Source organism: Budorcas taxicolor, chromosome 19, assembly GCF_023091745.1.
Source record: "Budorcas taxicolor isolate Tak-1 chromosome 19, Takin1.1, whole genome shotgun sequence".
In the NCBI taxonomy this organism is placed as follows: domain Eukaryota; kingdom Metazoa; phylum Chordata; class Mammalia; order Artiodactyla; family Bovidae; genus Budorcas; species Budorcas taxicolor.
The window spans coordinates 47,586,017-47,596,554 of NC_068928.1; the positions used below are offsets into that span (position 1 = coordinate 47,586,017).

At 53.4% G+C, this 10,538-nt stretch overlaps 1 protein-coding gene across 2 annotated transcripts in view; it reads left to right on the plus strand.

The window, feature by feature from the left end:
• MAP3K3 (mitogen-activated protein kinase kinase kinase 3) overlaps positions 1-10,538 on the plus strand; it is a 59,641-nt gene extending 49,103 nt beyond the window's left edge. The window contains exons 8-16 of one of the 2 annotated variants that reach the window (XM_052657111.1): positions 1,593-1,666; positions 3,510-3,577; positions 3,767-3,859; positions 4,738-4,929; positions 5,449-5,597; positions 6,211-6,342; positions 6,814-6,943; positions 7,305-7,482; positions 8,671-10,538. In XM_052657111.1, the coding sequence (XP_052513071.1) occupies positions 1,593-1,666; positions 3,510-3,577; positions 3,767-3,859; positions 4,738-4,929; positions 5,449-5,597; positions 6,211-6,342; positions 6,814-6,943; positions 7,305-7,482; positions 8,671-8,899 (1,245 nt within the window). In that variant the 3' untranslated portion in view covers positions 8,900-10,538. The remainder of the gene's footprint in view (positions 1-1,592; positions 1,667-3,509; positions 3,578-3,766; positions 3,860-4,737; positions 4,930-5,448; positions 5,598-6,210; positions 6,343-6,813; positions 6,944-7,304; positions 7,483-8,670) is intronic. The other variant, XM_052657112.1, reaches the window with a different exon arrangement.

The following is a 10,538-nucleotide window of genomic DNA, read 5'->3' on the forward strand; positions in this document are numbered from 1 at the left end:
GTCCTTCTTCAGTGCCCGCGTCTTTAGCGGAAGAGAATTGCTGCTGGTAATGGGCCATTCAAGATAAATCTACTCAACAGAGACCAAAACAGCATGGTATGTAGTGAAAGAATATCCGACTGGGACTTTCTTGAAAAGTGAAACTAAGATAAGTTTGTTTTATTTTTTCTTTAATCAGATTTGAGCAATGGCTGCATCTATTTGCTAATTTTCAGAATGAACAAAGCATGGTTCAGGCTAGGTTTTTTTTTTTTTTTTTTTTGGCTTGATTTTTCTAACAAAATTTTGCTAATACAGCATAACTTCCTTCCCTTTGACTTCTGCAGCACTGTCATGAAGAGGGTGTTTATTTTTGGCTGAGCGGCATATGGGATAATAGTTCCACTGGGGATCGAACCCATGTCCCCTGCAACGAAAGCATGGAGTCTTAACCACGGGACCACCAGGGCAAGTCCCGAAAAGAGGGTCCTTTTTTTATTTTAAACAGAAACCTTCACGGGGTTCAGTGTGTTTTCCAGTGGCCTCTCTTAAACCTTTGGTATTCTCCTTCATCACACCTGTCATGTTGTTATTCTTGCTTGTTCTCTCTTCCGTTATCTGATCTAACTTTGCCAAATATGTACTTTCTGGATTGGGAGCAATTCTTTCCCATGTTGGTTTTATCCACTTGGGGAAATCTTATCTCCTTAGCAAGATTTTGGGGATTTTACTTTGCAATTAATTTGCCTTGATTGGCAGTTTAAAAAAAATCACATATGACAATATACGGGTGAAATTATGGGTGAGATGGTCTCCAGCATTAAATGGGAAGAGATCATTTGACTTGGAAACCAATTTTATGAAAGTTGTTCATGGATTCTCATAGTTCTGATACTCTGCTTCTCTACGTAATGTTTGACTTTGGATCTCAGATAATGAATTCTCTGACAGCGAACACACCCCTTCACTGCCCCCCCGCCCCCAAGCAAAATAAAGGGAGATCAGTTGGATAAAAGGCTAATCTGAAGGCTTTTTGTTACTGCATTTGACCAAGGGCCAGCGAAACGTTTCAACTCACATAGGTACCTGTTGGCCCTGCCTGAGAACCAGGAACTGGGAAACTTGTATTCTGTGTCAGTTGTGCACTGACTTGTTTCGTGACTTCAGACAATACTCCTCCCCTTTCCAGACCTGCAGTGGCTCATCTGTGAAACGAGGACACTCCTTGTCTTTGTAAATTATAAATTATGGAGTGTAAACAGAAGCATCACCGTCCTACCCACACACACTGGAAGCCTCTGCAGGGTAGTACCGTCTCCAGCACCAGGCTCCAGCATTCACAAGCCAAGAAAATGCCAACCAGAGAAGCAGCGTCTCTGCTTTGCTGTCCTGGCAGAGCGCCTTGGGATGCCAGCCAGGCATTTTTCTCACTCCTGGAAACTTGCCTTTCAGACTGTGGGGGAGAACGGTACCTGCCTAACCATTCTTCCCACTGCCCAGGCAGAGAAAGGGCACTTTCATATTTGGGGAGGAAAAAAAGGACCGTTTGCTGGTCTTGGCTGGGTACCTGGCTGGGGTGGGGCTGGGTCTTTACTGTATGCCTTGCCTTGCAGATGCTGGATCCTCTGAGCAGTGCTGAAAACTCCTTGTCGGGAAGCTGCCAGTCCTTGGACAGGTCAGCAGACAGGTATGGGATTGTGGCTAGTTCGGGAGTTGGTGCACAGGCATTTTTGGAACTGATGAGCTAAGGAAATAGAGTTAGCTAGTGTGTGTGTCCCTGAACTAGACACTGGTCTGCAGGCCCATGGCTAGAACCTCATGCTTTTGGGAAAGAAACTTCTCGCTAGCATTCCGAGCCCTCTCCTTAATTTTCCAAACACCAGGAGAATGTTCTGTTTGTATAATTAGATGGATGTAATAGGTCATAATAGCAGCTCACATGGAGAAATGCTGGCTCCGTTGTTTCCAGCACGTTTTATGTGTTTTGACTTCCCACATAATACATGGTAACCCTGGCCTCATTGCTGAGGTCTGGACTGAGAAGCAGTGGACCTTCGGTGTTTTGGGGACAAGATTGAATTATTACCTGTAGGTTTAATTTCATTTTTTTCTTTCCTCCAAGTGTTTCTGGTGGAAAAAGAAACGGGTATAAAAACCAGAAAACAAAATAATCTAGACTGCCTAGCTTACCACACTGCCTGCTTGGTGTGTAATCTTATGCACCAGCTGTGTTCTTATTACACTTTGGGAGGGAACAAGTGCTGTCCTTTACACACCCCATAGTCTGTGGAGCTGGTTCGTCAGTCAGCAGGGGTGTTTAGAGATGGCTTTGGCATTGATCCAGCCAGTCTCTCTCTTTGACCTCATCATGCCCAGGAGCACATTTTGACCATGTCTGGCTGGGCTTAGGGCTGTGGTCAGAGGCCACTGAACAGTTCGGAGGGTTTTCTTCTCTTTGTGGAACTGATTAATTGCTCATACAGACAATCACCTTTGACCCTGGCCATGTCTGTACTGTGTCTCTTCTAACAGATCTGTGCTCTGATGAGCGTGGTCTCCCTCCAGGCATCATAGAGCACAGTTACAGTTGCTTGTTGGCATCCAATTTGAAGCCTTATTTTAGGCTTTCCAAGCAGAAGAGCAAGAAGGCACTGGTAAAAGTCCCAGAGTTGTTGCTGCAAACTGAGGGCTCTTCCAGGACAGGGACTAACTGTGGCTGTGAACTCTCTTCTGAGTTTTGTGGCCACGCTGGTAGGGAGGGGAGGTGTGGGACAGGACCACAAAAAGTCTGGCAGTTGGGAAGTAGAGGACAGTCCCTGCACCACTGCCTTGAGAGTTTCTGAGTTTTGATCTTCTCCAAAGGCACTCACACATGAGGGAAAAGGACCGTTCAGGTGGATGCTGGTAAAGATGACTCTCTTGATTCTTGAGTTTTTCCTGTGGCCCCCTCCAATGGTTTGTTTTCATCTCCTTGGGAGTCAGACTCAGTGACCTGGACTTACTTCCTTGGGGCCCAGCGTAACCGAAGGTCAGAGCTTTTACCTTCCCTTCATGGCACCTGGAGCCATATAGACCCAACTCCACCAAATGTTAGTCGAATGCTTTGGACAAGTCCATTAACCTCTCTGTTCCTCAGTTTTCCATATCTCTAAGAGGGGATAGTGATGATTAGTCTGAAAGGAAGATCCTGGATGTTATTACTGTTTTTATGACTGCCCTGAGCAAGGGATCGTTTGCATTCTTCCTGTTACCAGAGTGGGAGGAAAGGGTAAGAGACAGCACTCTGCCCCCCAGTGGAAATCGGGAGCACTGGAGGGCGTCATTATGCAGGGTCCTGTCAGATGTGGGCCTCAGACTAGTGAAGAGAAAGGAAGCATAGGAAAGTTCTCTTGAACTCTGCTTCCTACTGTATAATGACGTGTGGAAAGGAGTCAGAAAAAGCAGTGTGTCTGGGTATCCTGCCCTCTGACCTGGTGAGCTACTTTGGAGGGACCCTGAAATCTGCTATGTGATTCATTTTGTTTTTCTAGCCCATCCTTCCGGAAATCACGAATGTCGCGAGCCCAGAGCTTCCCAGACAACAGACAGGAATTCTCGGGTGAGTTCTGCAGAGGGTGGGTGAGCACTGCAAGGTGTCTGCCCTGGACAGCTCAGGGGGGAAGAGAAGCCAGGGCTGTATTTACTCTTCCTGGGGCCTGCTGCTCTGAGGTCTCAGGTGACCTGGAGGCTCCCCTGAGGCACTCACCAGGGCCTGTCGGGCAGCCAGTGACCCCTCTCTCTTCCTCAGATCGGGAAACTCCGCTCTATGACAAAGGGGTCAAAGGTGGCACCTACCCCCGGCGCTACCACGTGTCCATGCACCACAAGGACTACAACGATGGTGAGTGCGCCTCTACGCTGCCCCCTGCTGGCCACCGCAGGAACAGCCACTGGAAGGGGGCGGCCGAGGCACTCCAGGCCCCACGTTTCCTGAGGAACTGCATCCAGGCTTGAGGCAGTAGAGTCAGGGTTTTTTAAAAAGTTCAGTTCAGTTCAGTTCAGTCGCTCAGTCGTGTCCGACTCTTTTGCGAGCCCATGAATCACAGCACGCCAGACCTCCCTGTCCATCACCAACTCCCGGAGTTCACTCAGACTCACATCCATCGAGTCAGTGATGCCATCCAGCCATCTCATCCTCGGTCGTCCCCTTCTCCTCCTGCCCCCAATCCCTCCCAGCATCAGCGTCTTTTCCAATGAGTCAACTCTTCGCATGCGGTGGCCAAAGTACTGGAGTTTCAGCTTTAGCATCATTCCTTCCAAGGAAATTCTAGGGCTGATCTCAAAAGGAGGATGGTATTGTAGATGGATACTGCCTCCAGGAACTCAGTCCTTTGTCTGAGGGCACGGAGTGCTCCAGGCGCCAACTCTCCACTGCCCTCTTCTGCCTCAGGCAGCAAACGGAATGGAGCGTCCACAGAGGTGTAGGGTTACGATGCCAAGGAAAACAGAGAGCAGCCATGGGTTGGCCCCACAGTGTTGTGGGGCATGAGGGCCAGCCCTGCGCTTTCCCTTTGGCTGGTTTCCCTAAACCCCTTGGCTGCTTGCTGATTCCTACTTTTGTCCTGATCCTCAGGATGCTTGAGACATCAGCCATTCTGGCCAGAGTCAGGTGGGAGGGAAGAGAGGATGGACTGGAGCTGGTGTTATGACCTGGTTGGCACATTTGGCCTTGTGCTCAGGGTTCTGACTTGCTCTTCTCTGGCCCCTGCACCCCTTCAGGCAGAAGAACATTTCCCCGAATACGGCGTCATCAAGGCAACCTGTTCACCCTGGTGCCCTCGAGCCGCTCCCTGAGTACAAATGGCGAGAACCTGGGCCTGGCGGTGCAGTACCTGGACCCCCGTGGGCGCCTGCGGAGCGCTGACAGCGAGAATGCCCTCTCTGTGCAGGAGAGGAGTGTGCCCACCAAGTGTGAGCAGTGCGCCCTGGCTGGGGAGGGCCTGCCTAGGGGATGCTTAGGGCGGGGGGCCAGCGAGTCCAATGGGCTGTTGGGCTCGGCGGGTGGCTGCCCTGGCCCATCCGTACCCAGGGGAAGAGCCTGAGGGGCCGCAGACCCCCTGGACCTTAGTCCTCACTCCACTGCGTGATGAGGTACTCCTCTCTGGCCTTTAGTTTCTCCACATTTAAATTGAAGAGTGATCTCCTTACTCCCTGACAGAATGAGCTATTGGGGGCCTTGGAAGTATGAAGGTGTTTAATCAGTTCAGATAAGCATTTACCCGTGATTTTAGCCAGTCCTGTGCTTCTCAGGGCATGGGCCTTGAGGTCTGATTGGCCAGGACCCTGAGCCTGTTCCAGGTGAGGGTGGAGATGCTGTGCTGAGGTGTGATGATGCCGGGTGAGGGGCAGCTCGGGCTTTCGGACAGTGAGGCAGGATGTTGGGAAATAAGTGTGTAAACTCTGATGCTCTTTCCTTCTGTTCTCCTGTAGCTCCCAGTGCCCCCATTAATTGGCGCCGGGGGAAGCTCCTAGGCCAGGGTGCCTTTGGCAGGGTCTATTTGTGCTATGACGTGGACACCGGACGAGAACTTGCTTCCAAGCAGGTGCAGTTTGACCCAGACAGTCCTGAGACAAGCAAGGTACTGCCTTCCCTATGGTCTGACTTCCAATTCCTCCTTCTCGACAAAATGCCTGTCTTGTTGCACAGACTAATTGCTTGAGATGCTACAGGTTGTTTCTCCCATCATTCTTCCTCCCAAGCTCCTTTACCATCTACCCCGGTCCTAGGGAGAGATTAGTTGGTGTCAAAGTACCTAACCACCCAGACTGGTTTGGATGGCCAGTGCCACAACGAGCAGCTCCTGCCCCCCAACCCCCACCTCAGCAGACAGATGCCACTCTCTCCCAGCCCCTGAGCCAGGAAGGACCCTGTCTTTGGAGCTTAGCTTGGGCTGTGGCCTTCACTCCAGTTTGAGTGGACAAATTCAGCAGTTACCTGAACTCCTTAACTGCACCCACAAACCCATCTCCCACCCCACCATCTGCTGTCTTCCAGCACGGGAGTGCCCAGTCCCACGGCTTAGCCAGCATTGTGGGTAAGCGCCAGACAGTCGAGACATTCCCCGTTTTCTCCAGCCGAAGCTCCCGCGGCAGATGGGCTCCTCTGAGGCCACTGGCTAGGGCAAGCTGAGCTGACGCCAGGCAGGTAGAGCTGAGGCCTGCCAGCCTCGGTGACACTGGGCCCCTTCCCAGGAGGTGAGTGCTCTGGAGTGCGAGATCCAGTTGCTGAAGAACTTGCAGCATGAGCGCATAGTGCAGTACTATGGCTGCCTGCGGGACCGTGCCGAGAAGACTCTGACCATCTTCATGGAGTACATGCCAGGGGTATGTGCCCCGTGATGCAGGCGGACAGCAAGAGAGGGACTGTCATGGCACTGGGGCTGTGGCGAGGGGCCCCTTTGACATGAGTCTGGTTACCAGAGGCTCCAGGGGAAAGGCGAGGCAGGGGCAGGACGTGGAGTCAGCAGGCCCTGCGTCTAGCTGCAGTGATGGTGTGGGGTGAGAATTGTCCCAGGTTCTTCTGACCTGAGGCTTACAGGGCAGCTGCACTGTCCAGTAGGTACTACCTTTACGTGGAGCACACAGACCTCCCTTCTGGGTTTGGGTCACCCTGGCCTAAGGGAAGGGCCGTCTCATACTTTTCTCCAAGCTGACTGACAGCCCTTAGCCAAGTGCCTGGCCTGTCACAGATGGGGACTGGACCTCAGTCCCTCGGTGAGCACTGGGGGCTGGAAGTAGCCTTGCCCCCTTCCCTCCTCCTTCCTGCAGTGACCCCTCTGACTCCTGTGGCTTTAGGGTTCAGTGAAAGACCAGCTGAAGGCCTACGGCGCTCTGACAGAGAGCGTGACCCGGAAGTACACCCGGCAGATACTGGAAGGCATGTCCTACCTACACAGCAACATGATTGTTCACCGGGACATCAAGGGTGAGCGGGGCAGGCTCTGGGCTCCCCATGACCTGGGAACTCAGGGACTCTCCACCTGGTTGTTGTGAGCTTTCTGAAAAGTGAAACCCTAATGGCTTCCTTGGGGGACTGGTGTGAAGATCAGTTAAGTGATTTGGGGAAACACAGTGAAGGGCTCTGCAGATGCTGGCTGTGGTGATTGTTCACTGCTGTAGGGCAGATGCCTCCTACCACTAGCCTGTTTGCTCTGTGCAGTTTCATTCCAGCTCACAAGGCCCCCATCCTACCCAGCAGCCCTTTGGACTGGGAGGGAGGGACAGAAGGAGGATGGTGGCAAGTGCCAGGGGTCTAGGGCTGCAGCCTCTGCCCTTTCACGCCTTAGGAGCCAACATCCTGCGAGACTCTGCTGGGAATGTGAAGCTGGGGGACTTTGGGGCCAGCAAGCGCCTGCAAACCATCTGCATGTCCGGCACGGGCATGCGCTCAGTCACTGGCACTCCCTACTGGATGAGCCCCGAGGTGATCAGTGGTGAGGGCTACGGAAGGAAGGCAGACGTGTGGTGAGTGTGCTGGGGACATGCTGGGACCCTCGTCTCCCGGTCTGGGCTGTAGTGGTTCCAGCTTAGAAATGGGGCTGAGGGCTCTGCAGTGTGGCAAGAGTGAGGGTGGCCTCTGGCCAGCGAGGCCAGGTTGCAGGCTCCCTGTGGGCAGGGGTGGTCTGCAGCAATACACACAGCAGATGTGTTGTGTTTTCACTCTGAACAGCAACTGTTTGTTATTGCTGAGAACTTAGGTCATGGTAAACATCCCTGGGGTGTTTGCTAAATGCTTGAAAGAGCTCGGATCCCATCTGAAGGCCTGGATGGGTCTCTAAGCAGCAGTAGTAGGCTTCGGCTCCCTCCACTAGTGCTCAAATGCCTTGCAGCTGCTCTAATTTTGTGTCCGTCCTCTGAAAGGTCCTGAAAGTTATGAGAGCATCCCTTCCTCTTAGAATGTTACTGTGGCGGGAGGAATAGTGGTCCCTGAAGATGTCCATGGCCTAATCCCAAAGGGATGAGTAAGTGTTACCTTATGTGGCAGTAGGGCCTTTGCAGAGTGATTTTTAAGAATTTTGAAATGAGATGATCCTGGATTATCCAGATGGGCCCAGTACTCATAAAGGTCCTTATAAAAGAGAGGCAAGAGATTAGAGTGAGTAGTAAGAGGTGTGACAAAGGAAACAAGAAGTTGGTGTGAGACAAGAAAGGAGCCATGAGCCGAGAACGCAGGCAGCCTCTAGGAGTGGGAAGAGGCCAGGAGATGGGCTTTCCTCTGAGAGCCTCCATGAGGAACTGTCGTGACTGGCCCACTGACTTCAGCCCAGTGAGACTGCCCTTAGATGTCTGACCTCCATAGCAGTAACACACTTAGGCTGCTTTTTTATGCCACTGGGTTCGTGGTCACTGTTAGAGCAGCAGTAGGAAACCAGTACCGTTATTTCAGAGCACTTTCTGCACATGCTCAGTGGTTCCCCCCAACATCAGGAAGCAGCTGGGTGGGTGCAGGTTGATGAAGCCCACGTGGACGAGGTTGACGGGGCTGTGAAAACTCTTCTGGCCGTGGACGCCCTCTTCAGGGGTGTTAGCCCCCAGCCTGGCCCATCCTGCCTCAGTGTGTTTCGAGAAAGGCAGCTCCTTTCACAGCAGTGTGCAGGGCGGCTGGGAGGTTGGGGCTGGCTGCGGGGTGACACAGGGGTTCTCTCTCTCCAGGAGCCTGGGCTGCACAGTGGTGGAGATGCTGACAGAGAAACCACCTTGGGCAGAGTATGAAGCCATGGCTGCCATTTTCAAGATCGCCACCCAGCCCACCAACCCTCAGCTGCCCTCCCACATCTCTGAGCACGGCCGGGACTTCCTGAGGCGCATTTTTGTGGAGGCCCGCCAGAGACCTTCGGCCGAGGAGCTGCTCACACACCACTTTGCACAGCTCGTGTACTGAGCTCTCAAGGCCACACTGCTGCTGGCCGCCCCTTCTGCATGGGCAAGGGGCTGCTGGGGGCTCAGCAAAGTTGCTGCTTCTCCCAGGCAGGGCCACGGACCACGGAGCTGAGTCCAGCCAGCGTTGTCTGTGCCGTTTTGCTGCTGGGGCCCGGGGCCAGGGAGGGTGGCTGCAGCCTCACGGACTGGGAGCCCCCAGCCTGCCAGACCCGAAGCGCCAGCGTCCTCAGCTCAGCCTGGAGGGGGGAAGGAGCTGGAACAGTGTGCGAGGCATCCAGGGCCCCACCCTTGGGGCTGTGTCTTGACATGGCCATCAGCACCAGACCCCAGAGAGTCTGGGGCACAGGATGGACACAAGGGTCTGAATAGTGTTACTTTCTTTCAGAGTGTTACTTTGTTTCTCCTCCCCATGTCTGGAGACCACCAGGGCATCTCTGGGCTGGATGAGCCCACCCAAGCCTGAGGTAAAGCCCAGTACCCCACAGCCAATGGAGAGCAGAGGCCGGGGCGGCCCTCTCCCTGGAGCCCCAGGCCAGCTTTGCCAGCCCCTGTCCTTTACCAAAGATGAATGAAGCAACTGTTATGCTGCCTTATTCAGGGAAGGAGGAGCCTGTCCTGCCTGCCCCCATGACCCTGCCCCCCCCCCCCCCACCCTCAAGCAGGGGCCTGAGATGTGGAACTACCCCCCCCGAGGGGAGACCCGGTTTTGTCAATGCAATTGTCTGTGTTTTACAAGTTGGAGTCACTCTTACGCTGTACCCAGTTTCTAAACTGGAGACTTCGTGTGCCCTCTGGGCTCTGAGTGCCCCTGCTGTGGGCTGGGGCCTTGGGCCAGCTTGGAAAGAGCTGAGGGTCATCGCCCCAGGCCTTGTGCTCCTGGCTGGCACCTGTTCCCCCACCGGAGCAGAGAAGACGACAGACAATACGGTGAGGGCATCTGAGCCGGCTGGCTACCCTGAGCGGAGCGCTCCACAGGCCGGGGAGTTGTATCAGGCTGTCTGCGGGTTGTGACCTGCTAGCCCAGGGCTCTGCCTGGTAGAAGGGAAAGCCTGTGTGATGCCACCACCTGTGTCTGGAACCTCCAGCTCTGCTCCTCCGTGGCCAGCCTCGCCCATCCCCACGAGGTCTCAGCCCCTTTCCCTTCTCGCTCCCCTGGGGGAGGAATGGCAGCAGGGGTCAGGGAGCCAGTATCTTCAAGCAGCTTAGAGTTGGCCTTATTTACCTCAGCCTGGGCGCTGGTCCTTTCTTCCGGCCCCTCCCCTCCAAAATGTGCCTATTGCTAGAGCTCCTCCCTCTCAACACCCAGTTTCCTTGGGAGTTGTTGTTAAAAGAGGGAAAAAAAAAAAGCCAGTGCCCAGGGATGGGTGTCTCCAAGGAGCTGGGGATTTGTGCCAGGCAGCTCATTGCCAGCCATGCCCACTCCCCCACGGGCACCAGAACAAGCCAAAGCCTTCGTTGTATGTTGACGATGCACTTTTATGAATGTAGTTTCTATCGCTGTTTTTAGCCTTTTCACATCATGTAATGTGAGGCTTTGTACTTGTTAATTTATATCTCAGATCATATTTGATGGTTTTTATATATATCAATTCTAGACTGTTACAGGTGGACGCCTCGAGAGAGAAGAGCAAACGAAAGCA